At 43.5% G+C, this 24,182-nt stretch overlaps 1 protein-coding gene across 2 annotated transcripts; it reads left to right on the top strand.

Annotated features, from left to right (window-relative positions):
- Nucleotides 1-269: 269 nt before the first annotated feature.
- On the top strand, nt 270-17,000 carry MINAR1 (membrane integral NOTCH2 associated receptor 1). 2 transcript variants are annotated; one of them, XR_007727693.1, is made up of 4 exons: nt 270-2,614; nt 7,385-7,639; nt 8,012-8,077; nt 12,923-12,984. XR_007727693.1 is itself a non-coding variant. In XM_050799954.1 (3 exons), exons 1-3 carry the CDS (start codon nt 317-319, stop codon nt 13,118-13,120), a joined length of 2,751 nt encoding a protein of 916 aa, XP_050655911.1. In that variant the 5' UTR covers nt 270-316; the 3' UTR covers nt 13,121-17,000. The 2 variants fall into 2 exon arrangements, 1 of the variants encoding a protein (XP_050655911.1); XM_050799954.1 differs by lacking the exon at nt 8,012-8,077 and having other exon boundaries at nt 12,923-17,000.
- Nucleotides 17,001-24,182: the final 7,182 nt, after the last annotated feature.

Genomic DNA, 24,182 nt, shown 5'->3' on the forward strand with positions numbered 1-24,182 from the left:
GATGTTTTGCTTTCTCATTATTATAAGTGCCATCATAGTGAACACCTTTAAGCATAATTGTTATCATTAATCATTAAGGTAGGTTCCCAGGAAGGAAATTACTAAATCGAATGTTATGAATATTTTTACTGTCCTTACTACATTTTTAATCATTAAAATGTTTTTCTTTGTATTTCTCTATACGGTTTATAAGAAGCTTGACTTCAAACTCCACTGGTGTTTATAATCCTCTTTTCCTCCTCTCTTTCTCAATATTGCCACCACAGAACTGACCTGAAGTTTCAGTGTAGTCAGCGAGCTTTTCAAGTAATAAATCATGGAGACCAATCAGGAAACTTCCCTCTTCTTGGTGAAGATCTTGGAGGAGCTGGACAGTAAGCAAAATACCGTTTCTTATCAGGACCTGTGCAAATCTCTCTGTGCCCGGTTCGATCTGTCGCAGCTTGCCAAACTGAGAAGCGTGCTCTTCTACACGGCTTGTCTCGATCCCAATTTTCCAGCCACTCTATTCAAAGACAAGATGAAATGCACTGTGAATAACCAGCAATCAAAGAAAATCATGGTGGCAGCAGATATTGTGACGATATTTAATCTGATCCAAATGAATGGTGGGGCAGCCAAGGAGAAGCTGCCTACGGGTCGCCAGAAGGTGCGCAAGAAGGAGGCGTCCTTTGAATCATGCAGGTCGGATACAGAGATCTGCAATGCAGCCGAGTGTGAGCCCCTGAACTGTGAGCTGAGTGAGAGGTCTTTCAGCCGGGGCTACCCCACCAGGCAGTCGTCCAAGTGCCGGAAGATGGACTGCAAGGACTGCCCGCAGTTTGTCCCTGCCTCTGAGCCTAATTTCCTGTTGGGAGTTAGCAAAGAGGTGAAAAACCGTGCTGCTTCCCTGGACAGGCTGCAGGCCCTGGCCCCGTACTCTGTGACCAGCCCTCAGCCCTGTGAGATGCAGAGGACCTACTTCCCCATGAACATAGAAAATGAGTCCATTTCAGACCAGGACTCGCTGCCCATCAACCAGAGCATCAAGGAGACCTTCATTTCCAATGACGAGCCATTTGTGGTTCAGTCCTGTGTCCAGAAAAGGAGTATCTTTAAAGAGGATTTTCACAATTTGATGGCGGTGTCCCCCAGTTTGGTTGGCCCCGTCAGCAAAGCAGAGAATGAGCACGGGGAGCCCCAGAGCCGAAAGGAGCCCCACAAGCCACCCTTCTTCAACCACAGCTTTGAAATGCCCTATAACAGCCAGTACCTGAATCCGGTGTATTCCCCGGTTCCTGACAAAAGGCGAGCAAAGCATGAAAGCTTAGATGACCTTCAAGCCTCTACGTATTTTGGGCCCACTCCAGTGATGGGAACCCAAGAAGCCAGGCGCTGTCCAGGGAGGCCCCACAAGCAGACTCCCTGGCCAGCCAAAAGCTGGAGCCTAAACACGGAGGAAGTTCCTGACTTTGAACGGTCCTTTTTCAATAGAAATCCCTCCGAGGAGAGGCTACGCTATCCAAATGCCAGTAGCCAGACTCCCAATTTCCCAGCCCCAGACAGGCGCCCGACTTACCTCCCGCCAAAGGATCAACAGCCAATTCTCCCCATTGCTTATGCGGCAAAACCAAACGGGCTCAAATCTAAAGAGATCTCCTCCCCTGTTGACTTGGAGAAGCATGAACCAGTCAAAAAGTTTAAAGACAAGAGCATTAACTGCTCCAGTGGGCAGCTCAGCTCAGATACCAGTAGCGTGGGCACCCAGACTGAGCACGTGCTGGAGCCCAAGAAATGCAGAGACCTGTGCACCTCCAGTCAGGGCAAGTACAGTGACAGGCACACCATGAAGCACTCAGACGATGACTCAGAAATTGTCAGCGACGACATCAGTGACATTTTCCGATTTCTTGATGACATGAGCATCAGTGGCTCCACAGGAGTGATACAGTCGTCCTGCTACAACAGCACAGGGTCCTTGTCTCAGCTCCATAAGTCAGACTGCGATAGTTCCCCCGAGCACAACTTAACCAAAATTGCCAATGGGGTCCCCAGCAGCAAGGGAGACAAGGGCAACCGGCCTGAAAACACCCACCATTCGGAAGAAGAACTGAAGACCAGTGTGTGCAAACTGGTGCTCAGGATCGGCGAAATTGAACGAAAGCTGGAATCCCTGTCGGGTGTCCGTGAGGAAATCTCCCAGGTCTTGGGCAAACTAAATAAATTGGACCAGAAAATGCAACAGCCTGAGAAGGTGAGTGTGCAGATAGATCTGAACTCCTTGACGAGCGAGGTTCCGTCTGATGACAGTGCCTCTCCCCGGATGTTCCGTGCACACAGTGGCTCCCATGGACCAAAACTGGAGAACAACCCCGACTGGTGCTGCTCTGATGCTAGTGGGAGCAACAGCGAGAGCCTGCGGGTCAAGGCCTTAAAAAAAAGCCTCTTCACCAGGCCATCCTCTAGATCCCTAACAGAGGAGAACAGTGCCACGGAGTCCAAAATCGCCAGCATCTCCAACTCGCCCAGAGACTGGCGCACCATCACTTACACCAACCGTGTGGGCCTCAATGAGGAGGAGATAAAAGACACAGGCCCAGGAGATAATAAAGACTGGCATCGGAAATCTAAAGAGGTAATTTAAATTTAAGTTCACAAAATCAGGCACCAGCTTCATCATAGCCCTGGCACATTTCAAAGCCTTGAACATGGCATTAAACAGGCAAGAGGCCTGTCCTCTGTGTGCCAATTATCTTTCCAGGTTTGGCAGGCTTTTCACATTGGAATAGAGAGGACAACATAGGCAGGTTGTGTGTTCCGCCAAGTTGTCCGTCAGCTAGGAGGAGCACATGCTGTGATGGTGCCGACAGCAGAACGTAGGGTTGGGATTCATGGGACAGGTGGTGTGAGAACAGATTTTCATAGAATGGGGAATGTGTCAGCCCAGGCAAGCATCACCAAGGGTATCTTCCTGTCATTTCTGAAATAGCAGGATGCAGGTCAGGTACATGAGGGAAAATGCTGAAAAGGGTGCTAGCTGATACATCCCTTTCATGGACTTCATTGCATGTGTGATGTTCCTTTTTAAGCATGAGGGTTTTTTTCATTATAAAATAAATTGATGGTTAGGAAGTAAAATGATAACTAGGATCATGAGGTCAGGAGTTCGAGACCAGCCTGGCCAATGTGTTGAAACCCCATCTCTACTAAAAATGTAAAAAGTTAGCTGGGTGTGGTGACACGAGCCTGTAGTCCCAGCTACTCAGGAGGCCAAGGCAGGAGAATTGCTTGAACCCAGGAGGCGGAGGTTGCAGTGAGCCGAGATCACGCACTGCACTCCAGCCTGGGCAATGGAGCGAGACTCTGTCTCAAAAAAAGACAACAATGCTTAATCTGGTGTCTTCCTTTCCTTTTTAGTTTTTTTTCTCTACACTGTTGCTTGTTGGAGGCTGTTTCACATAAGTACAGTTCTTTTGCATGTTTATAGCAGACTTCACTTCCTCAGTCCTAGAATCATTGTGTACACATATACTTGAATCCTTTCTTTCTCTCACCCCCTGCAGTAAGGATGATTTGTTTCTGTGGGACCTGTGGCCAATCCTGTTCATTCTAACTGGGTTATAGTGACCCCTTTCTGGCCAAGGTGATACAACTTCAGTGTGTTGATTATCTCCATTCCATGTCCTGCTTCTAGAAGGTCAGTGGACAGACAAGTCCCTGCTCCTGAGGTCTCCAAGGTCTGTGTTGTCAGAGAGTGACAGTGGTGTGGGCTACAGACATTCAAAGCCAGGGAGGAGGCTGAGCTCCTTAAATGGTGCTGAGAAGGAAAAGCTTGGAAAACTGGGTTTTAAGGAAATTTTCAGGGTCCAAAGAGGGGAGGGAGTAGAAGAAGTCTTTTTTTTTTTTTTTTTTCTGATTTTAAAGACACCTCTGGTGTCTGCTGATTACCACTCTGCCCTTATGGAGCGGCTTACCACGTTTGGTGCTGGAGAGGATCCAGAATTTGGTTTGTGCTGCCATGCTGGGCACAAGACACCCAGATCCAGTCCTCTGCTCGGGTTCTATTGTCACTGTCTCTTAGCTGCCAGGGTCTGGCCAGGTTTCTGGTGCTTTGGGTTTCAGATATCATTGAACAGTGGCCATTTAGAGAACTCAAATGGTTAGGTGCTTCTGTAGAAATGTCAGGTTAAACTGAACTAGCCATGCCTCCCACCTATCAAATGTCAAAGCTTCACAAAGCCAGCAGGAATGAACAGTCACAAGCTTGAGTCAGATCCGCTCGATAGGCCTAACACAAAGTTGCATTCTCTTTATTTTGTCCCCTTCTGCAACCTCATTTCTCCTTCCTGGCTTGTGGCTCTCACCAACTTTGAGGTGGTGATTCCCATGGTAATGACCAGACCCAGCCCGCCTTTGGAGCTTTGGTTGCATATGTCAAACTGCTAAAGGCCAGTTTCCCTAAATATCTTGTCTACATGTCAAAATCTACAGTTCCCAAAGCAGGCTTTTCTGTTCCTTTAAAACCAGTGTTCCCTCTCACTATTTCCATTCTGGGAGAGGTGAGGATGGGGTCAGCATTGTAGCAATCCTCCAAACTGAAGAAGCCCCTTTGGTCCCTCTTCTTGGGCTCACTGTGTCCAGCATAGCTACCAGACCCTATGGATTTGTGTTCTGTCATGTCTCCTGCAACTCTGCCTTCTTTTCCATTTACACTTCTACCTTGAGTCAAGGCTCTTCCCCTACTGGGGATGCTTGGGCACATTCTCCACCTTCCATCTCATCTCATGGGCCACTGCTGCATTCACTTTCCTAAAATGCCACTCTCTGTGGTTGCGCAGGGTCCCCTATTCCCCACTCTTCTCTGACTCTCCTTTGCCTCCGCAAAGAGTTGCAAACTTCTTAGTCAGGCCTTCACAACCCTGTGAATTTCATGTACCTTTCCTCAACCAGAAGGCTCTGTTATACCTTGACTGGACCCTGCTCTACCTTGATGAGTTTTCCTGTTTTTCCTCAAAATAACCATGCTCATTCATTTGGTCACCGATTCAGTAAACACTAATTGAGCACCTATGATGGCCAGGTCCTATTTCACTGTCAAATTTTTCTTCACATGAATCCTCCACCAAGACTCTCTGGTCCACCTCCCCCGTACTAAGTCCTATGTTCCCCTCAAGGCCCCTTACTTCATAAGTCTCTGTAAGCTTTCCTAGGGCTTATTGCTGGTCTCCAGCCCTTACTCCTGTTTGTTCAGACATAGTGGATGCAAACTTTTTTTTGAAAATACGTATTATGTATATGTATTGACTGCCCAGTAAGAACACAAACTCAGTGATACAAACAGGCATGGGCAGCAATGAAACTTTCCATCTTAGAAGTGAAAACAGTTTCAAATCCTGGCTCTGCCTCTTACCAGCTGTCTGACGTTGGGTCAGTCTCTTAACCTTTCTGACCTGAGTTTCCACATCCATACTAGGGACAATAATATTTACAACCTCAGAATTTTAATGAGAAGATGAAATGAAGACAATGCATGTTTAGCCCTGAGCAGAGTGGTGGACACATAGCCCTTGGTTAATGTCAATTATGCCTGCAGTGGCTGCCATTGTAGTTATATTATCACCATCTACCCTTCCTCCCAGCTTGGTGCAGACTCTGCATGTAATAGGAGCTCTCTGAGTGTTGGGTGGTGGTGATGAGCAAAAACTGGTGAAGTCTCTTAGAAGATACTTGGCTTTGATGAGTTAGAAAATAAGAAGGAACCTCATTTTCTTGTGTGGGTTTATCCTGTGTTCTCTGTGTCAGTGTCAGCAGTCTTGATGGTCTGGAATAGCCAAATGTTATGCTCTATTTGGGTAAAAGTCAATGGGTTGGGTTTGCTGGTAGGTGGAGATGTGTTTCCAGTCCCCATGCAGGTGTAGGATGCACACACTCACACACGTACACACGTACACCACGTGTGCTTCCAACCTCTATGCAAATGTATGACCCACACACTCACACACGTACACATATACACCACGTGTGCTTCCAACCCCTATGCAAATGTATGACCCACACACTCACACACATACACACATACACCACGTGTGCTTCCAGCCCCTATGCAAGCGTATGATCCACATGCTCACACACATACACACATACACCATGTGTGCTTCCAGCCCCTATGCAAGCGTATGATCCACACGCTCACACACATACACACATACACCATGTGTGCTTCTAGCCCCTATGTAATCATATGATCCACACACTCATACACATACACACATACACCACATGTGCCCACCACATTCTTGCACATCAACTCTCATCACATCACACCTAAACATTCTCCTTCTCTTCCTTCTGTACACACACCTTGACTCACATTCTTCTTTTTTCCTTTTTCTCTTGCTGTTACTGAGATACACAACTTTTTTGCTCTCTGTTCTGTATACATGACTACATATAATTGGCTTCTAACCCTTTGATGAATATTCATGGAGTGTCTTCTACTTGGTGGTATCATCTTGCTGGAGAAGGGGATTAAAAGGTGAACAAAACGATCCCTTGCCTTCAAGGAACTCATAGTTTAGCAGAGGAGCCAGATGGGCAAACAGGTGGTTATAGTTCAAAGGCACAAATGCTGGCCAAGGGTCTGGACATAGTCCTAAGAGGTGACAGAAATGAGCACTGACCCAGTCTTAGGACAGGTATACTGAGAGCAGAAACCTTTGGGTTGCATTCAATGACTCAGAATATAAACTATTGCCACCTGTTTTAGGCACCGTCCTACCTCCACACTGCTGCCCAGACTGCTCTCTTATTCTGAAGGCCGTATTCCTTCTGACAGGGGCCCATCTGCTGCCTAGGAAAATCAGTAGAAGCTCTCAACCTGTGCTTTCTGACTCAGCTTTTTCCTTCCGAAGAAGCAGTGTAGCATCAGGGTTTTCAGCGAGTTCCTTGAGGAAAGGACTTTTACTCATCTGTACCCCGTGCAAAACGGTAAAAGAAAGAGGGGGCATTAATATCAGTAGTTAAAGACTCTCTAAAGCCAGATGATCAGGTTTAAATCCTAGCTCCACCCCTTACTAGCTGTGTGCCTGGGGCAAGTTACTGAGTCTGGGCTCTGTTTTCCTACCTGTACAATGGGTATTCACAATGGTAGTGATGGCATAAAGATTCCATTAAATAACCTTTTTCTGGCACAGAAATGTTAGTTTATATTAGTAACATTATGATCATAAGCTTTTCCTAGAGAATTTCCCCCAACATGGCTGTGTTTTCACACTTTTGATTTGCTTGGAAGTAACTGCACTTTGCTACCTGGATGTCTACAGGAAAGCTGCTGGCAGCTCAATTGCACTGTGAAATCCCAGGGCATCTTTGCCACTTGTCTGGACTTCTTTGTGCCCCTCTGCAGGCAGACAGGCAGTACGACATTCCCCCACAGCACCGACTGCCCAAGCAGCCCAAAGACGGCTTCCTGGTGGAGCAGGTGTTCAGCCCTCACCCCTACCCTGCCTCCCTCAAGGCCCACATGAAGAGCAACCCACTGTACACAGACATGCGGCTGACTGAGTTGGCCGAGGTGAAGAGGGGCCAGCCTTCTTGGACCATTGAGGAGTATGCACGGAATGCGAGTGACAAGGGCAAGCTGACAGCCCTGGACCTGCAGGTGAGCCTCTCACTGTCCCTGGGTTGGGGGAAGCCCAGCTGTGCCCGGGCAAATGCAGGAATGGATCACGGACGGCTTAGACCAACCAGCCCACTCCCACACCCTCTAACGCCCTGGGACCCCAACATGGAATTCAGAACTTTAATAAATCATAGAGCAGAAGAGACTTTTAACAAGGGGATCATTGTTTTGCTTATTTGTAAACATTTAGCGGTAGGAATGCTTGATTTATTTATGTATTTTTTATCGGCCATCTGATTTGCTAACGATGCATTTACAACTCTGTACCAAGTGCAGATTCTAATATTTGCTCACAAGACCTGAGCCAAACTGTTTAATGAAATACAAGCTGATTTCTCCTTCCATATGTAGCACGTGGGATAAGCATATTTGTGGGAGCCAAGCTATGGATTATGTTTCCATACGGAGCAGCCCCAGGTAAGAGCCATCCCCGGAAGCTCTATGAATGCAGTTGTGGCTGGAGGGCATGTTTTTTGTTCACCCATAGGCAGGGCTGGGTTTTGGCCACGCTTTTATTTTGGTGGGCAACTCTGCCTGGTTCCATTCACACTGGGTTGATCTGTGTCTCCAGATCACCACAGGAGCAAAGGAGCACCCTGTCCCCACCTGTGCACTTAGCTTTGTAGGCAGCCAGGCCATAGCACCAGGGGTGCCCGTTCCGCCCAGGCCCCGGAATGACCATGCACGTGAAGCACAGTTGGTGAGAGCTGCCTGTGGAGATCAGTATGGCAAGGCTTCCCTGAAGTGGCCTTGCTCTAGAACAAAGAGGGCTGTGGGAGGTGCAGTGTGGTGGAAAGAAAAGACCACATTCTGGCAGCACTGGGTTTTCATCCCGGACTCCTTCGCTGTGTGGCCGGAAGCATTCACTCCATCTGATTGAGGTTCAGCCCCTCCACCTGTTAAATGGATATAATAATATCGAGCTTGTGAGTCACTGTAAGAATTAAAAATAATATATTTAAAGTACCTGGCATCAAGTAGGCACTGAAAAAGAAGGCCCTTGGGGGCTGGTCAATGACGCTGACATCAATCAACTTTGCATAGCGCTTTCTACAGTCTCTCAGTCCCAGGCACAGTGGCCTGTGAGGCAGGAATTGTTATGACCATCTTCAGTTTACAGATGAGGAAATTGAGGACCCGGGAAGCTCAATAATTTGCCCCAGGTCAGACAAGTCTAAATTCATACTGGACCATCTGGCAATAAGTCTCATGTTCTTTCTCTTCTACAACTTCCTTGCCATTTCATTTTGCTATTGTTAAGAGTTTAGTGGAGTTTTATGTTGTTTAAAAAAAAAAATGAGGCCGGGCGCGGTGGCTCAAGCCTGTAATCCCAGCACTTTGGGAGGCCGAGATGGGCGGATCACGAGGTCAGGAGATCGAGACCATCCTGGCTAACCCGGTGAAACCCCGTCTCTACTAAAAATACAAGAAAATTAGCCGGGTGAGGTGGCGGGTGCCTGTAGTCCCAGCTACTTGGGAGGCTGAGGCAGGAGAATGGCATGAAACCGGCGGGGCGGAGCTTGCAGTGAGCCGAGATCGAGCGCCACTGCACTCCAGCCTGGGGCACAGCAAGACTCCGTCTCAAAAAAAAAAAAAAAAAAAAAAAAAAAGATTGCAATGACATTTGTTTGTCTTGGGCCCTAAATGACAGCAATTATGGGAAGGGGCAGCTCTGGCCAGACCCTGACAGTGAGTGTTGTGGGGGCATCAGGAGCAACCCTGAGCCCGTCCTCACCCCTCTTACCTCATGCATTTTACATTCCCACTTGTACTGCACACCCCTTGACCCTTCAGGTCAATCCCTCTTCTGTCAACTTCCTGTGGGCAAGGAGGCTAGAGAGGGATTTGATTCTCCCTCCAGTGGGTCCCTGTGCAGCTCTGCTATGGGCGTCATACCTCGATCTGTGGGAATTAGAATACCAAGAGCAGCTGGGGGTCAGAAAGGACCTGGAGGTGTGAATGGCTCAAGCAATGGAATAATCAATATTTCACCAGTATCACTGGATGACCTTGAAAGAGTTCGATTAATTAGGTGAGTCGTAGACTGAAACATCTTTGCAAAGCTTGCAGGGAGGGAGCTGGAAGATTTCCCCCCTACAGATATGTGAGCTTTTAGTGCACCAATGTTTATAAGCATAAAGATAAAATTATAAAAATTAAAAACAGATATTTGGGTTATAGAGCTTTAGGTGACATTACTTAAAAGTGCAAAGGAGAGAGTATCCAGTTGCATAAAATATGAGGAAGTAGGGAGTTCAATAGCTGTATGAGGGTGTTTACAGCAAAAAAGAGCCAACCTTGAGAGCTTGGTGAAGGCAGCAAGTACCACCTTTTTTCTTTTCATCTCTTTGCAGAGACTCGGGTACAGTCTTAGGGCAGTGTTGGTGTCTGGACAATCTTCCCGGAGTTCCTTTGTGTTGAGATGTACATTCGCCATCAGTGGTTCCCACTTGAGGGCATAGGCAAAGGTGCAAACCTTTTTCTTCTTTCCAGTGTTTGCCAGGGTTAATTAATAACTGCATACATTCGCCTGTGTCCCTTGAAACCTCAGTATTACCTCTCTTCTACTTGGTGCGATTACAGCTTACAGTTATTGAAAAAACTAATTAAAAATAGTTTATTCCACACACTGAATCCCAGCCCATAATAGTGTATATAGCTATGAAAGGAAACCAATTTCCTTCTGTCTGAGCCGGAGGGACTAAAGCACAAAATCTGATGTGTTATTTACACACTGTTTGGCTCCTGGGCCAGCCCCAGGATGACTGAGAAGAAGAGCAGGTTGTTTTACCCATAGTGTGCTGAGCCTGACTTCCAGGTGCCAGGGTATGGAGGGCTGCTGGTCTGACCCTCCACCAGCTCCCAGCCTTTAGGGGCACATTACCCACTTCTGCAGACCAGTCTTCCAGCAAAATATGCCCATCTTGGGTCCATCTCTCCTTTCTTTAGTGTCTATTAAATTGCTGAAGGGCTTTCATGTTTTCATGCCAAGGAGAACAGACTGGTCCCAAGGGCCTGTGGCAGGCAGAGCTTTGGCGGCTCAAGCAGGAGGAGGAGGCGGTGCAACAGTCGGGGCTTGGCAGCAGTGGAACTGCTCCGGGAAGCTCAGGGAAGAGGCTCCTGGGGTTCTAGCAGAGGATGCTGTAGCAGGAGTTTCTTGCAAAGGCTGAAGAGTTGGACAGAGCACCCTGTACAATAAGGACTTTTCCCACATTGAGAGTGTCTTGGTTTCTATTTTGGGTGCCCTGAGTGTCCAGGACCACCTTCCAGCCTTCCACGTAACTTGAGAAATTAAATAGCAGTCTCTCAACATTATGCCTTGGTGAGGGAAGGGACCAGGAAGATTTTCTGTGATGCCTAGATCCCCTTCTCTTTCCATTGTACAGTGTCGTATAGCATGTCTTAGAAAGGAGCTGGCAAACTTTCTCTGTAAAGGACAGATAGTAAACCCTTTAGGCCTTGTGGGCCTTATAATCTCTCACAACTGCTCAACTCGGCCACTGTAGCACGAAAACAGCTATAGACAATTTGGAAACAAATAGGAGTGGTTGTGTTTCCATAAATCTTTATTTTTGGACACTGAGATTTGCATTTCATATAATTTTCACATGTCATAAAATATTATTCTTTTGATTTTTTTTCAACCATTTAAAAATGGAAAAAAATCACTCTTAGTTCAAGGGTTGTAAAAAGACAGGTGGCAGGTGAGATGTGGCCTGCAGGCCACAGTGTGCCTAGCTGTGTGCTAGATGACTGTGAGCAACAGGTAGATAATCAAGCCTGGGGGGCAGGGCCTGCGGGTTGTCAGTGTCCTGGCAGCAGGCAGGTGGCGTGCTCAAAGGGGTAGTTAAGGAGGGGACTCTTTACAATAGCTAGTGAAGCACCCAGAGACCAGCACCAGTAGGAAGCTGTTGCCACCCTTGGATCTGAAGGGCCAAGGGAAAGGGGCTGTTTCTGAAACTCACTGAGACCCACAGCTCTGATAGCAGGTGTCCAATAGGAGCTGGGCCACTGACAAACTGCAGCCCAGCCAGGAGGGAGCTGGGGGAATAAATACCTCAATCTCTCTTTCTTCTTGTCTTCATTGGTTGAAACCCCATGGGAGCTTGAAGGCAGGGGAGTCCCCATGATGTGTCCATGTAGTTTATATTCCTAGGAGCACAGAGCAAGATGGAAAAAAAACAGAATGAATCTAGAAGGTCAGGCAGAGAATTACTAGCATGCATTAGAATCATCACTGTTCCATCAATAAATGGTACAACTGAGTTTTTTAAAACTTTGAAAGGTTTGGTTTTTGGGCCTGTTTGTATATGTGTATGAATAATTTTTAATGTGCCCATGTTTATGAGCATACAGCAATCTAAGAAAATCTTCAAAATAGATATTTTGTTTGCATTTCAAAGACTTAAATGGCCTCACTTGGAATTGCAATATGTTGTTGCTTTTATGTGACACTCATATTATTAAATGCTTGCCATAAAATGAGAACACTGCCTTTCTTCATGGAAATAGATTTTAACTGTCAACGTGGAATAGGATTCACAGGCAATACAGGTTAAATATGGTATTTCTCCTGATGACAGTTGATTAATCTTGGGGAGATCAGCAGACAGATGTCAGTGGGGGCTCTCTCTTTGGGGAAGCTGCACCAAGTCTGGATCCATTGCCACGGCAGGTCTGGGGTGGGAACAGTCTGCTATGGGGTCGGTAGAACTTGACTTTGAGCAGTGGCATGACCTGCTCAGATAAATGGTTGAAGTTGAAATATTTTATATTTTGTTTGAACTGCTCATCGTGGAGATTCCTTTGATTTTTCAGTAGAAGATTTTCAGAATGCTATGATGGCCTTGTTTCAAGCAGATCTGTTCATAGAGCCTGTTGGAAGAAAGCATTTTTCAGTGACTTTCCTTGTTTCCCTTGCAGAGGGGCCCGCCTGTTCTTGATTGCATGCCCTTGAAGTTTAGAGTCTTGCTCATCTCAGCCCCATTTTGCTTGCTTACAGATGAAAGACCCTTGGGTTTCTCTGTGTCAAAACCAACACGACATTTTTAGTGAGGGAGGGGCCCATGCAATCTGTGATATGTGGAATGAGCCTGTGGTAGCCTGCCTCAGGCAAGGGGCTGGTGGGGCAATGTTATGCAACACAGTCTCTAACTCCCAGCTGCAGACAACTTAAGTGCTTCAGGAGTGATGACTGTCAGGACGTCTCTGACCTGATTGCAAGTATTCACCGTATTTCTAACATCTTCTCTTCGCTTTTAGACGCAAGAATCTTTAAACCCAAACAATTTAGAGTACTGGATGGAAGACATTTATACTCCAGGATACGATTCATTACTAAAACGTAAAGAAGCTGAATTCAGACGAGCCAAGGTCTGCAAGATAGCTGCTCTGATCACTGCTGCGGCATGCACCGTCATCCTCGTTATTGTCGTGCCCATCTGCACAATGAAATCATGAGCTAAGAATGCAACCTTACGTACAGCTTATGACTATCAATGTTGTCGTCTGTATTTTAGAATCTTGCAGCAGTGAGACAACAATTTATTGAAACAGAGATGAAATCATGGAGGCATTTCTACAAATATTGAATGAAGGTGGTTTTCAGAAACTATACTAATTCTAGTGAGAAATCTACCTACCTGTTAGCTTTGACTCAATTACACTCTGATGCATTTTTAGAAGTGTGATATCTTTTCCTACCAAAAGAACATAATGGACTATCAATAAATACAAATTGAATATTCCAACCAAAAAAAAAAAAAAAGGAAGATTAATTGGGTTCTTTCCATTTTGATAATGTTTCATGGTAGGGAATAAGTTATACAGAAGACATTTAATACATGCCTCTTTAGAAGAAACTAAGGGAAGTAGCAACATAAGAAGAAAAGAGGGTGGGTTCTCTTTTCCATAAAGTTCTTAGACCATTGCTGGTGAAGTAATAGGGTGTGCACCCCTAAAGGGTATTACTTCTCTGTCGACTTTTATCAAGGGCTACTGACGTTTCATTCTTGCCCTTTTGTCATCAACAAGACAGAATGTCTGCATCACTGCAGATCTTCATGGAAACATTCTGGACCTTCTTCCTTGCACTTGGAGTAAGAAGGAGCTGGACTACCAAGTCAGGCGTGGAATGAAGTATGCTCAGACTGCATGATGGGCCAAGGTATTCAGGCCAGGAGACCTTCCCATCCTCAATCCAAAGTGTAGGGGAGCTGCTTGCTAATGATGTAAGGTCAGTATTTGAAAATCATGGCCATTCCAAAGGATCCCCTGTTCTTGCTTTGGTGTGTGGCTGTATTCCTTGATTTTCTATCTCCTGGTGGTACCAGATGCTCTGCCTCTCATACATGAGTTGAAGAGTTTGGAACTTGTCCTTGTGCCTTGAAGAGTAGAGACAATGGCTAAACATTGACATTCTATCTGTAAACAATGGTTTTCATGCACTACTAATATCTGCCATTTTCAATGGCTTTAAAAAGATTTTGAAAGCTTGTTCAATAATAATAATAATAAAGGCACCGAGGTCTTCTCAGTTACCCCAACACCTACTCCAGAGTTTTGAATACTTGTCAGCAGTGCAAAAAATATTATCTATTTAACCACTTATCTATATGTCTATCTAAATACCTGATTTTCATTTATTGTCTTCTCTGTTAAATAACCTGAGAGCGAGGTTTCTTTAGTGTAAAAGAAGCTGTTGTAATTTCATCCAAATTTGATCTGTCTCCACCTGCTGAATGGTGCTTTGCCAATAATGGAACAGAAAGAATCCCTATCAGCATCTGATTCCAGTGTGTTGTTACAGGTTAAAGAAAAAAAGGATTGACAGAAACTAGCTACCTTATATATATATTTTTGATAACAAGGTGGGATATAAATAGATTTTGGTAGCAAGTGTAATCACTCTGTACGATATAATAAATTTCTAAAAGAGAGATTTGAAGCATCTCCAGTTTTAAAGCAATAGGAGTCTAGCATCCATTCTGAAAAATCCCAAATAATGCTTAGCTTGCTGTGTCTAATTCTGTTGTTCACCATTAAGGGGTAGACAGTTAATTTTATTATGTTAACAACTGAGGGATGAATTTTTTCATCTGTAGTAAACCTTTATTCTTAGAAATCTTCATGTTATCTATTTGTATTATCATGTTTATGTATGGATTTTCAATTTCAGTGACTGAAAACTTAAGCCTTAGTATGAAAAACTGAGGATTTATAATTGAAAATAAAAAAATATGTATATGTTACTATCTGTCATCAGAATTATACTCTTTGGTGCTCTGTTTTCAATGGGGCATATTACATAAGGTTGTTTCTTTCACCCCAAAGAGACTACTAGGTTACCACTCTGGGCATTGCCTTTCCACCTAACCCCTCAACCAGTAAGACTCTGTACCACATTCTAGCCCCACTATTCTCCTCTTTATCGCAGATTAAGTGTCAGAGCATCAGAGATAGTAGCTCCCAACCTCTTGCTCTGGATTTGCAGAAGAATGGAGATGTACTTACCCAGAATAAGAAAAATCTAGTCAAATCCACCCCAAATCTTCCATTTGACAGGTAGGACCATAGAGGCTGGACCAAACCACTTTTTCCACTGCCCTTGGCTGAATCTATTCCTAGTGGACCCCATCTGGGCATATCCCTAGCTACCTTGGGAGGGCATGACTATAAGTCACACCTCAGGCTTGAAAATGAAAGGATTCTGTAGAATATTCTTCTATACTTTCCATAGCTGGAGAGGTAGTCAGAGAAATTCAGTCTTGCTCTGAGTCCAGAGTAGCTTTAAGGAGCTTTAAAATTCAACTCAACATTGTTGTTGAATAATGGCAACATCTAGACCTGGTAATAATTCAGGAAATTGGACAATGGAGGCCAAAAGTAAGGTGGGTTTCTCTGGAAAGGGGTCATCCTCAGCCTGATAATACCAAATCTGATGTTGAGGTTATGAATCATTACCATGGCTTGGAGCTACTGGATGCTTGGGGTCTTGGGATAGATAGAAGGTAAAGTTCACAGTTGGAGCCTTTCTTGCCATTGACCCCAAGCTCACCCCAGCCTTCCTTCCCTGACCCTGAGACTCACCCTATCTCCTCTATTCCCTCAGTTTGCAGACTGAGCAAGACAGAGTTTGGCTAGGAGGGAAACATCTATCCATCCCTCTAATCTTTGCCCATCACCTCCTGTTGCAATGAGCTCCCCAGAGGTGACATACGGATGGGCCTCTCTACTGTACTGGGTGCCATCTCCCACCATACTCTGGCATTTTTATATAAAGGGCAATTTCTTGTACCTGAGTCTAAAATTACATTATCAAAATTCACTTTGTTTTTCCTGCATTTTAAAAGTAATCAAATGTTATTATTTAAGAGATTAGTTTGAAATTAAATATCCTTAACCAATGATTAAATTCATAATCATTTCATCTTCTAATCTGAATTTGTTTTGAACACAGCCTTGCAGAAAAGCAAAAAATATTTTCCCCCTCATATTTTTCAGAAATTTTATACCAGTATCCCCTTCATTAAACTGCAAATACAGTAAGGTAAATCATACTTACATCATCCATTACTAGCTGATCATAAATTGTTAGTATTTTAAGGCATGCAACTATGTGATTGATATCTGCAAGGCTAGTTTAATAGATGTGCTAAATATCACTGTTCTGAATATCTGTGCCATAGTTCTGATACTCTTATTGGAATCAAGGCAGTGCTGTTTTTGTTTACAAGTTATCAAGATAAGAGCAGTGGCATCACATTTGTTGGTTCTTTTTCTTAATAGAAAAAACAAAACAGAAGAAGCTCTGCCAACAGTAAAAGATTCTGTTAAGTGGTATAAAAGTTTGTGAATGTTGAAATTCAACATGCTTCATATTATAACCAACCTGCAAGAATATTGTGGTCAATTGTGTGAATACCAAATCAATATATACTGTATATTGTACTATGAAAATTTGTATTTAAAGGTAAAGATACGAATAATTGTTCGTATAATTGGGGAAAAGGGTATTCAATATTTATTAACAATGAGAAATGCAACGAACTTCCTTATTTATGCCTTATGAATAAAAGAGTGTGGAATGTAAGGTGAAATTTTATGTGCAAGATCCTGAAGGAATGGGTATTCTTGAAGGCAGGGACTGTGTCTTTTCTATGTTTGTTCTGTACAGCTCTCAGCACACTCTTGGTGCTTGATAAATGTTATATAATACCAATAACTAAGCACATTTTTAGATCTTTTTTCAAATGGCTTGTGTAAAATTTGGTTAATGTACAATGGTTGGTTTGAAGCTATCATGTAAAATTGGCCTCTCCATATATAATCAAAAATAAACTGAAGAAAATATAAAATGTCTTGCCATGAGATTTTATTTTATGCATAAATTATAAGTGTTCAGTTTTATGGAAGGATCATGTGTCCAGCTTGATGACTTCTCACAAATTGAACAGTTTCACAAATTGAACATGTAATCAGCAGAGCAAAAATGTCTCAGGACATTTAAACATCCCAGAAGCCTCCCTCATGCCCCTTCCAGTTAAAATCCTGAAAAGACAAACCACCATCCTGACTTCTGAGGCTCCAGATTAGTTGTGCCTGTTTTTGAGCTTTATGTAAAAGTAATTGTGCGGTATCTACTCTTTTGTGTCTGTCTGCACTGTTTCAGCAGGATGTTTGTGAGAGATGTTCATTTTGTTCTGTGTGGTTGCAGTTTTCTCATTCTTATTTCACTAACTCATTATGAATATACCACAGTTTATTTTTCCTTTCTACCATTGAATGGGCATTCAGGTAGCTTCCAATTTGGGCTATCACTATTCTTGTATATATCTTTTCTTTTAATTTGAGATGGAGTCTCACTCGGTCACCAGGCTGGAGTGCAGTGGCGTGATCTCAGATCACTGCAACCTCTACCTCCTGGGTTCAAGTGATTCTCCTGCCTCGGCCTCCTGAGCAGCTGGGACTACAGATGCATGCCACCATGCCAAGCTAATTTTTGTATTTTTACTAGAGACAGGGTTTCACCATGTTGGCCAGGATGATCTCGATCTCTTGACCTTGTGATCCGCCTGCCTCGGCCTCCCAAAGTGTTGGGATTACAGGCATGAGCCACCACACCCGGCCTCTTGTATATATCTTTTAGTGAACATATGCATGCATTTCCGTAATGCGGATCCCTAGGAGTAAAACTGCTGGGTCATGAGATATGCCTACACACTGCTTTAATAGATACTGCCAGCAACTTTTTAAACATGGTGCTACCAACATACACGTTCAATAGAAGCATTTATGGGGGTTCCAGCTTCTTTACATCCTACTCAACAATTGGCATCATCTGTCTTTCATTTTAGCCATTCCACTCACTGTGTGTATAGTGTTATCTCATTGTGGTTTTGATTTGTATTTCCCTGATGACTAATGAGATTTGCTATCTTTGAGTATGTTTATTGGCCATTTGGATATTCTATTTTGTGAAGTACTTGTTTATGTTTTTGCCCAGTTTCCGACTGGGTTTGTGTCTTTTTCTTACTGATTTGTGGACATCCTTTATTTATTATGGAAATGTGTTCTCTGTTAGATAAATGTTGGAAATATTACTTTCCATTCTGTGAGCTGTAGTTTTTGCTTTCTTGATGTTGGTGTCTTTTTGATGAATGAAAGTTATTTATTTATTTAGTTAGTTAGTTTGTTTGTTTGTTTTTTGAGACAGGGTCTCACTTGGTCACTCAGGCTGGAGTGCAGTGGGTGTGATTCTTGGCCCACTGCAACTTCTGCCTCCCAGGGTCAACCCATACTCCCACCTCAGCCTCCTAAGTAGCTGGGATTACAGGTGTGTGTTACCATGTGTGGCTAATTTTTTTGTTCGTTTGTTTTGCATTTTTTGTAGAGACAAATTCTCACTATGCTGCCCAGACTGGTCTTGAATTCCTGAGCTCAAGGGATCCGCCCACCTTGGCCTCTCAAAGTGCTGGGATTACAGCATTTTGGGAGGCTGCTGTGAGCCACTGCATTTGGCCAATGAATAAAGGTTCTTAATTTAATATAGAAATTTATTATTTTTCCCAATATGATTGGGAATTTGGGATCTATTTAAGAAATCTTTTCATACTACAAGGTCATGAGGATGGAAGATGCTCTATGTTTCTTCTAGAAACTTTAATAATTTTTCATAGTGAAACCTGTACTTCTAGAATTGATAGCTGTAACTTGTGTGAAGTAGGGGGTGAAGGTATGTTTATTTTCCCGTTTTGATATCCACTGATCAGCACCATTCATTACAAAGATCATTTTTTCCCCTTTGGCATAAAGCTGCTGAAAGTCTTTGTGGTTTCCTGGGCTTTTTATTCTTCTCCTTTGGTCTGTTCATTTTTTTTCTTGTATAAGCATATCAACATAATTTTTCTATCCTAGTCATGTTAAGGCATTCTTCAACAATGAAATAAATGAATAATAGCTTACTTGGGCAGAAGCCTTGGCACATTTCTTGCTTATGAAATCATATCATGGCAGATGTTGAAGAAAGAATGTGTCCAGCTCCTTTTATCCCATCTACTATTCACAAATATCACTGGTTTCCCTGCTTGAGTCATTAAAGGAAAGTGATTAGGCATGAGTCACAGCACATTGTAAAAAGCAATTAGTATCTTGACACCTAAAAACAGCAAGAAGTCTCTGATAAAATTTTGAAGACTGTTAGAGTAACTCTACAATGGTGGATATAAGAATGCTTTTAAGTTTTGCAATAAAAAATGTAGACCTACAAATCCAAAGTTTGCATTTAGCTGGACTAGGCCTAGATTGCATTTTGCCTGAAATTCAATTGAAAGTGCTCTGAAAAAGTGAATTAAGAAAATAATGTATAAGTAATCTCATAGGAAAAAATGTTTATCTTCCTTCTGAGGACAAATCAATATGTAATATGCGATTGTAAGGTATTTTCATATATCATTAATTTAGCTTCCTCCCCACCAAGTACTAGCAAAAGTCAATACTTGGTTGACTTACTTTATATTATTGAATGTACGTTTTTAAAAAACACATATACCATACCCTAGTGCTCTAGAATTCAGGCTTCGCAATGGCTCCCACTGGCTTTCTCCATAGCCTGAATTATTGAGATTTTTCTGTACCTGGATTTGGTTTATATCTTCAGTAGTTCTCGTGATAGAAAGGAGGGGGACAAGTTACATGTGACTTCACACAAAAGTGATACTGCATTACATGAAGAATATTCCAGTATCTGAAAACAAGAAGAGAACTTCAGAGTTTCTGGCCAGAACCAGGTATAGCATTTCAACCCTTGAAACACTGCTTCCTGCAAATACTGTCTCTTGACTTTGACTTGCAGCAGTTTATAAAAATTCCTGAGATTCATTAAATCCTAGATACAAAGTTATTGATAGAAATCGGCAGTACAAATTTGCAAATGAAAGGAAACTGTATTTGCAGTTTCCTTTGCAAATACAGTTTCCTTTCATTTGTCAAGGAAAGCCCTTAATAAATTATACCTAGTAAGTTACTGGGTAGTCATTCTGTGAATAGAAGAAATGCACTTGGTATTTTCATGCTGGTTACTCACAGTCATATTCTACATTTTAATGATTCTTGCATAATTTCAGAAATCCCAATGAGGCAGCCTTTCCTAGCCCATTTTCTCTGGACCAATATTGTTTGATCCGGATGTCCCAGCCAGTCTAATTTAGCAATTTTGTTGCTTTGTTATTAAAGTTAGTTTTACTGTTAGTAATGTATATGTGATCTACATCCTTCTGATTCAACCTTTTTCCTACCTTTTGGTTTACTCATTTATTTAGTCAACTAATATTTGTTGAGCAACTGTAATGTTTAAGGCAGTGGTTTATTGTTGAAATAGTATTGCCTGCTATGTCCCCAGAACTGACAATGTCTTCTACATACTAGATGCTTAATAAATATTTGTTGAATGAAGGAGTGAATGCATGAATGAACGAAAATCTTTAATCTTCTATCTTGGAACTTCGATTCTAATGAGTGTGCAGATAACAATCAAATAGGCAAATAAATAATTGTAATCAGTAATGAGGGCAATGAAGGAAAGGAAAGGAAAAATTGGGAGAGATCAACTTGGAGAGCAACAGAGGAACTTGTTAGTTAGGGTAGCCAAGGAGGGCTTTCAGGAGGAGGTGACATGTGAGCAACTGAGGAAAAACACTTCTGGCAGAGGGAACAGTGCAAAGGTCCTGAGATAGGAATGAAGATTAGGAAGAAGCCCAGTGTGTCTTGAACTTACTGAACTGGACTAGAGAACATGGTGTGAGGAGAGATTGGTGAAGTAGACAGGGGCTAGATTATGTCAGGCTTTGCAGGCCACAATAAGGAGGTGAGGTTTTATTTTCAATATAATTGGAAGCCTTTGGAGATTGCAAGCAGTGAAATAACCTAATCCATAATCTGATTTATATTTTTATCTTATTGCTCTGGCTGCAGTGTGGAGATGGAGTAAAGGGAAGCAAGGGTGGAAACAGGGAGACCAGTAAGGCGGGTAGTTGCAAATAACACAGGGGAGAGATGGTGGCAGCTTAAACTAGGATGAGACCCTGGAGTTGACCTTGTATTTGTAGGTGCAGACAGCTGGACTTGCTGATGAGGGCAGTGGGGGAATTAGACAAGTTGATTAAGGAGGGCTTCCTGATTTTTTGCCTTTAGAAAGAGGGTAGGTGATGGTGCTATTTAATGTCTTGCAGAAGACTTTGGAAGGAACAATTTGGGGATGGCAAATGGCATCTAAGGCTTTGTTTTAGACATGTCACATTTGAGGTTTCCTTTATCAGGTCCCTATAGGATGAAGATTCCTTTATCAGGTCCCTATAGCCTTGCCTCCTCTCTATCTAGATAATTCACCTTTAAGACTCTATTCAGCATCATTTTCTCTAGGAAGTCTTCTATATCAGTCACTTTAAGCCATGGTATGCTTCTCTAACAAGCAGTTCCCCAAGTCTCAGTTACTTATGACAACAGTTTGCTTATTTCCCATGTCACATGTTCATCATGGGTCAGGTGCAGCTGGATCTCATGTCTTCTTCATTATAAGACCCAGACTGAATGAGCAGCCCTACAACTGGGACATTCGGGTCTCCTGACAGAGACGAAAAGAGACATGGCAGAAGTCCACAATAGTTCTTGGCATAATCCCTACATTCACATTTCATTGCCAAGCCATGTCATAAAACTAAGCCTGATGTCTTCAGGTATGAAAATAGACTCCTTGCTCAAGGAAGGTCCTAAGAGCATGGTGCCTGGTAGGGAAGGGAAGCAGTTATTTTTGAAAAATATTAACTAGCATAGTGCTGGCTAGTGTAGGAGCATGTTAGGTATGCAAATTCTCAGGCCCCACCCTAGACCTGAATCAGAAAATTGCAGGAGATTGGGGCTGGAGACCCAGTAATTTATGATTTATACAGCCCTGTAGGTGATTCTAAGGCATGCTCAAATTTGAGAATCACTGATCTCACATACCTGCTCTGACCCTCTTCCTGTACCAACTAGGTCAACAACATTTCCCTAACACATTCACATCCTATCACTGGTGCTACCACATTATGCTATTGTTTCATGCACAGGAACAATTATGTAGAGCCTTGCAGGTTACATTTGCCAACCTAGCTCAGCTCCAAGAGTGCAGTCCATGTGCACTTGGAAACCTCTGTTTTGGGGAGGATCAAGGAGTATCTGGGTTCCTAGAAGTCACTATCTTCTGTCTATATATCCTCAGCCCAGCCCCTGCTCCACCTGCAAGACTGGTCCAGTTCCTGCAGCACACCCAGGTAAAGAATGGTCTTGTAAAACACTGTCTCCACTAAACATACAAAAACAATCAAAAAAAATTAGCCAGGTTTGGTGGCGGGCGCCTGTAGTCCCAGCTACTCAGGAGGCTGGGGCGGGAGAATGGCATGAACCTGGGAGGCGGAGCTTACAGTTAACTGAGATCATGCCACTGCACTCCAGCCTGGGTGACAGAGAGAGACTCCGTCGCAAAAAAAAAAAAAAAAAAAAAATATGGTCTTGGTAACATGGTCTCTGTATATAGGTTGATGCTCCTATAACGTAGCTTTGACCAATCACCTTCTCCTGACTCCTAGCCATCAACCTGGCTCACCGTGTTCTCACTTGACCTCTACTCTGACACCAAGTTAGCAGTGCCATCTGCTTGTCCATCCAGCCTCCTGCCATCCACGTGGCAAGCAACACTCTGTGTCCAATGCAGGTCTGCTATTTGCCAGTCAGAATAACTGTTCCTTCAGGTCCTAAGACTGGCCAGGTTCCATTCCCGGCCTCTCCTGAACAGATGTATAATTCTTCAGAACTCTAGATGCTAGGGGCCCCAATTTGTATTTGGATGGTCAGGAAACACACAGAGAAGGGGTCTTAATAGCTTGTCCTCGTCCAAATCAGGACTGCACTGTGTCCCAGAATGTGCATTGCACCATGGTGGGTGCTTGGTGAGTACCAAATGCACAGCAGTGATCATCACACTAATGGCATTAACCCTGGTTGAGCACTTAGCCTGTGTCAGGTGATCCCTTAGTTAATCCTCACAACCATCTTAAGAAATAGAAATGGTGGGCCAGGCGCGTTGGCTCATGTCTGTAATCCCAGCAGTTTGGGAGGCCAAGGTGGGCAGGTCACCTGAGGTCAGGAGTTTGAGACCAGCCTGGCCAACATGGTGAAACCCTGTCTCTACTAAAATAAAATGACAAAAATTGGCCGGGCATGGCGGTGCATGCCTGTATCCCAGCTACTTGGGAGACTGAGGCAGGAGAATCACTTGAACCTGGGAGGCAGAGGTTGCAGTAAGCTGAGATCGCGCCACTGCACTCCAGTAATGGTGATGGAGCAAGACTCTGTCTCAAAAAAAAAAAAAAAAAAGAAGAAGAAGAAGAAGAGGAGGAGGAGGAGAAGAAGGAGAAACGATGACTGTCCCCATTTTATAGTTGAGAAAATGGAGGCTCAGAGAGGTATGCCTGAGATTATACAGCTGGTGCCTTGAATCTTGGATTCAAAGCCTTTTTTAAAGTATAGTGTATTAATAGAAAATGTAAGATATAAGGCCAATAGCTAGGAAGGTGATTGCCATTAAACATATAGTTTCCGGCCAGGCGCGGTGGCTCACGCCTGTAATCCCAGCACTTTGGGAGACCGAGGCAGGCAGATCATGAGGTCAGGAGATTGAGACCATCCTGGCTAACATGGTGAAAACCCGTCTCTACTAAAAATACAAAAGTGAGCTGGGCATGGTGGCGGGCACCTGTAGTCCCAGCTACTCAGGAGGCTGAGGCAGGAGAATGGCCTAAGTAAACCTGGGAGGCAGAGCTTTCAGTGAGCGTAGATCACGCCACTGCACTCCAGCCTGGGCGACAGAGCGAGACTCCGTCTCAAAAAAAAAAAAAAAATATATATATATATATATATACACACACACACACACACACACATATATATGTATACATATAGTTTCCAAGAGAAGGGGGCAGACCATGCC

This window comes from Macaca thibetana, chromosome 7, assembly GCF_024542745.1.
Source record: "Macaca thibetana thibetana isolate TM-01 chromosome 7, ASM2454274v1, whole genome shotgun sequence".
NCBI lineage: Eukaryota > Metazoa > Chordata > Mammalia > Primates > Cercopithecidae > Macaca > Macaca thibetana.

What these genes read in the sequence shown, in the direction of transcription:
- MINAR1 (XM_050799954.1), top strand. Translation starts at nt 317, where the DNA reads ATGGAGACCAATCAGGAAACTTCCCTCTTCTTGGTGAAGATCTTGGAG. An exon ending in GGCATCGGAAATCTAAAGAG is followed by an intron (nt 2,615 to 7,384) that starts GTAATTTAAATT and finishes GCCCCTCTGCAG; the next exon opens with GCAGACAGGCAGTACGACAT. An exon ending in TGACAGCCCTGGACCTGCAG is followed by an intron (nt 7,640 to 12,922) that starts GTGAGCCTCTCA and finishes CTTCGCTTTTAG; the next exon opens with ACGCAAGAATCTTTAAACCC.